Here is a 4,365-nt window from a genome sequence, read left to right as displayed (position 1 = left end):
CACTGGAGGCATTCAAGATGAAGCTGGAGAGCCAGCTGTCAGGGATGCTTTGACTTAGATTCCTGAACTGAGCAGGGGGTTGGACTCAATGGTCTTATAGGCCCCTTCCATTCCTACTCTTCTATGATTCTATGCTTTCCTTTTAGCTTACATATGGCTCATTTGCTTCAGAAGAACATGATATAACATACAGCCCTTCCTTTTATCACATGGTCCCTAATGAAGCCTATTTGTATACAGGGATTATCCATTTGCTTCAGCATTTTGGATGGACATGGGTTGGTGTTTTTGTTATGGATAATGAAAGTGGAGAACATTTCTTGCAGGCCCTGGAGCCTTTATTTTCCCAGAACGGAATCTGTTCAGCCTTCACAGGAAGAATCCCAAACCAAAGTTTTTTGCTTACCTTTGAGGAATTGAGTGTTGCGACATCAAATATTTATCTACATTTCATGGACAGGAATGCCAGAGCATGTGTCATCTATGGTGAAACTCTGACCATTATGTGGCTGAGCACGTTGGTGGCTCTAGCAGATCCTGAATCTCAGGATTTCATTGGAAAGGTGTGGATTATGACAGCCCAGGTTGATCTTTCAGTCACAGGCCTTGTAACACACAGAAACTTGAAGATGTTCCATGGCACTATTTCCTTCACAATTCACTCTAATAATCTTCTAGGTTTCCTGACATATCTTCAGAACATAAAACCTTATTGGACACAAGGAGATGGTTTCCTCAAGGAGTTCTGGGAGCAAGCATTTGACTGCTCATTTCCAAATCCCAGTGTGCCAAAGCAGGAGGATAAAATGTGTACTGGGGAGGAGAGACTGGAAAGCCTTCCTTCAGCTGTTTTTGAAATGTGCATGACTGGCCACAGCTACAGTATCTATAATGCTGTCTATGCTGTGGCACATGCTTTCCATGCCATGGACTCATCAAGATCCAAGTGCAGAGCAATGGCGAGAAGTAAAAGATGCAGAGATTTCCAATCTTGGCAGGTAATGTGTCCACAATGGAATGGCTTTGTTGACATGAATACAAGATGAAACAGCATCCAACAACAGCACCCTTAAAAGAAATGATGTAAACATTATCCATTGGGAAGGTGTTGGGTGGTCACATTTCTTTAATATACTTGGAGGGTGAAAAAGGTACCTGGCTGGATTTCCAGTCTTGGTGTTTGCTGGATGAAACTCCTTGGGAATTGTGTCAGCAAGGAATATTGTATGTAAATCTCTGCTTAAAGGCTCCAATGTGTTATGATATTCCGTTTTTCCTTTTTGTCTTCAAACTAGCTCCACCCATTTCTTCAAGGCATTTTGTTTAACAACTCTGCTGGAGAAACAGTGTCTTTTAATGATGATAGGGAAATGGTTGCTGTATTTGACATCATGAATATAGTCATATTTCCAAACTTCTCATTCCAAAGAGTGAAAGTCGGACGAGTGGATCCTACTGCTCCTGAATGGGCAAAAATGACCATTAATGAGTATAGAATTGAGTGGCACAGGAGCTTTAACCAGGTGTGGATGCTGGGATTGGGGAGGTGGAGCTCCAGCATCAGGGGCCAGAGCATCCCTTTTCTGTATAAATTGGCCTTATAATGTGCAATGAAACTGTACAATGAAGTCACACATTTGAAAGCAATTGTACATTTGCAGGACAAGTAAAACCTGGTCAATTTTTACCAATTACCATGCCCATTGAAAAGTGATAGAGATTTGAGAGAGCTACAACAAACTTGTTTGTGGATCGTAACAGGAATGTAGAGCACTCTATGAGCATGCCTAATTCTGGGTAGAAAATTTCTTGTATCTGGTCCTCAAAGTTTCCTCCAACACCTAATTGCAAAAAAATGGTTTTTGATTAGGAAAGTACTGTCAGAATTCTCTTCTGCCATGTCATCTGACCACTTGTTCCTTTGTCTATTAGTTCACTCCCACCCCCACTACAACAACAATAACATATAATTTCTTCCACCCTAAACACCTTTCATGTTTATGAATAGGTGATGCCCCTGTCTGTATGTAGTGATGCATGCCAACCTGGTTATCAGAAGAGAAAGAAGGAAGGGAAGAAATTTTGCTGCTACGATTGTGCTCTGTGCCCAGCGGGGAAGGTTTCATACAAAGGGGGTAGGTAATGTGGTATGTAAAATATTCTAGCATACATGGATAATGCAAGTAATAGTTCACAAAGAGGTAAGTTAATACCTTAACTATAAATAAATAAATATATTTAACTGTAACCACTTGACAAGAGTGTTTTGTATCCTTTTGTGAAAGTATTAGGATAATTCTATCACAATTAAATGTCTGATCAAAGGAATTAAATGTCTGTCTACCTGCCCCCACTGTGTGCTCAGGTCACTCTGTGCAGCCTCATCGTATGGTTTGTTTAATCCCTGAAAGCGCCACCTGGAAATGTGCACAAAAATCAATGCATGCAGATTTATCATTTATGTGAGCACCATAAGCCTGTATACTTGTTTCAAGATGCCAGTTTTAAAAAGTCAACACCTATCTGGACTTGCTGTAAGTGATGTAGGTGTGTGAGACAGACAGACAGACAGACAGACAGACAGACAGACAGAGACACAAACACAGAGAACACTTGTTATGGCTTGTCAAAAGAGATACACTCATTAGAAATGTTTTAAATGTAGTTAAGAATGAAAATAGAACACAGAAGACCTGAGAAATCAGGCAGTCATGAGTACTGTCCCCAATTCATACATGAGTTGGAACTGAAATGAGGTCTCTTTTCCCCCTTCCAGACATGAATGACTGTTTCAAGTGCCCAGAAGACCAATATCCAAGCAAGCAGCAAGATCTATGCATCCCTAAAATCATAACATTTCTGTCCTATGAAGAACCTTTAGGGATCAGCTTAACTACAATTTCTTTTTCTTTCTCACTGATCACAGCCTTGGTGTTAGGGATGTTTATTAAGCATAAAAATACTCCCATAGTCAAAGCCAACAACCGGGACCTCACCCACATTCTCCTCATCTCTCTCCTGCTCTGCTTCCTATGCTCTTTGCTTTACCTTGGACAACCTGGGAAAGTGACCTGCTTTCTCCAACACTCTGCTTTTGGTGTCATCTTCTCTATGGCGATTTCTTCTGTGTTGGCCAAATCGATCACTGTACTTCTTGCTTTCATGGCCACCAAACCAGGGTCCAGCTTAAGGACCTGGGTGGGGAAAAGACTGTCCCACTCCATTATCCTTTCCTGTTCCCTCATTCAAGCTGGCATTTGTGCAGTGTGGCTGGGAACATCTCCCCCGTTCCCAGATTTAGACATGCAGTCAGAGGCTGGAGAGATCATAGCAGAATGTAATTCAGGGTCTGTCATCATGTTTTGCTGTGTCCTGGGCTACATGGGACTTCTAGCCATCATCAGCTTCATTGTGGCTTTCCTTGCCAGAAAGTTGCCAGACAGTTTTAACGAAGCCAAGTTTATCACCTTCAGCATGCTGGTGTTTTGCAGTGTTTGGTTATCTTTTGTTCCGGCCTACCTGAGCACCAAGGGGAAATACATGGTAGCTGTGGAGATCATCTCTATCTTAGCCTCTAGTGCTGGGTTACTGGGTTGTATCTTTTCCCCCAAATGCTACATCCTTGTGTTGAGGCCTGAACTGAACATCAAGGAACACCTCATGAAGAAAGAGACTTTCAAACTCTAAATGTTCAATTATATGTATGTCTCTCTGGGGCAATGGACACAATGGGCCGGCCTATGGAAGACCCAGGCTGGGCTACCTTCTTTACCAATCTGATCCATTGTACTCTCATTTTCCCAGAAAACACAACAAACGTGTGAGATGGACATGCATGTTAAATGGGTAATAAAAGCTGTGATTGTGTAATGGGCAATTACTCTTCATTTCCCCTATTTGTTCCAATTATCAGACCCTGTATCAGCCCAGGCATTCTAGAGCATCTGCCAAGACCTCACTGCCTAATTCGGGCCCATCAGTGCTGATACCTGCCCTGCATCCTCGAGACCAGGTGGCTGGGACTATAAACCTCCAATTAAGTTTCCGAAATGGCTTCAGGGTGGCACTGAATGAGGTGCTCCAGTGCATTGTGGGAAATTAAAATGCCATTGTCTAGTCACGCTCAGAGTGCTGCTGCCAGGTTAGCCGAACTGGGGCATCAATGTAAGGGGGGCCTCCAGAGGGCAATTTGCCAAGCACTCCCAGAAACTTGGAGCGGACTCTGCCAGTGATGTACTTAACTTCTGTAATTTAGACTATAATCCTTTGTGGTTGTTACATCCATGCACAGTTCAGTAACTCCTGGATGTGCTGACCTAGTCCCTCCCCAGGGAGAAGCCCAGCACATTCTATCCTGGAGCCTGT

General features: G+C 42.8%; 1 protein-coding gene across 1 annotated transcript; it reads left to right on the top strand.

Moving 5' to 3' along the window:
* The first annotated feature begins 209 nt into the window (after nucleotides 1-209).
* On the top strand, nucleotides 210-3,875 carry LOC146342953 (vomeronasal type-2 receptor 26-like). Its single transcript, XM_084808668.1, has 4 exons — nucleotides 210-998; nucleotides 1,296-1,523; nucleotides 2,009-2,135; nucleotides 2,777-3,875. The coding sequence occupies exons 1-4, from the start codon at nucleotides 210-212 to the stop codon at nucleotides 3,685-3,687; spliced, it is 2,055 nt and encodes a 684-aa protein (XP_084664794.1). The 3' UTR covers nucleotides 3,688-3,875.
* The last annotated feature ends 490 nt before the right edge of the window (nucleotides 3,876-4,365 follow it).

The sequence above is a fragment of the Heloderma suspectum genome, chromosome 6 (genome assembly GCF_057233095.1).
Source record: "Heloderma suspectum isolate Gila_16-S chromosome 6, 16-S_ref, whole genome shotgun sequence".
In the NCBI taxonomy this organism is placed as follows: domain Eukaryota; kingdom Metazoa; phylum Chordata; class Lepidosauria; order Squamata; family Helodermatidae; genus Heloderma; species Heloderma suspectum.
This window is presented reverse-complemented; position numbering and strand designations above follow the sequence as displayed.

What these genes read in the sequence shown, in the direction of transcription:
- LOC146342953 (XM_084808668.1), top strand. Translation starts at nt 210, where the DNA reads ATGGTCCCTAATGAAGCCTATTTGTATACAGGGATTATCCATTTGCTT. An exon ending in GGCACAGGAGCTTTAACCAG is followed by an intron (nt 1,524 to 2,008) that starts GTGTGGATGCTG and finishes GTTTATGAATAG; the next exon opens with GTGATGCCCCTGTCTGTATG. An exon ending in GAAGGTTTCATACAAAGGGG is followed by an intron (nt 2,136 to 2,776) that starts GTAGGTAATGTG and finishes TCCCCCTTCCAG; the next exon opens with ACATGAATGACTGTTTCAAG.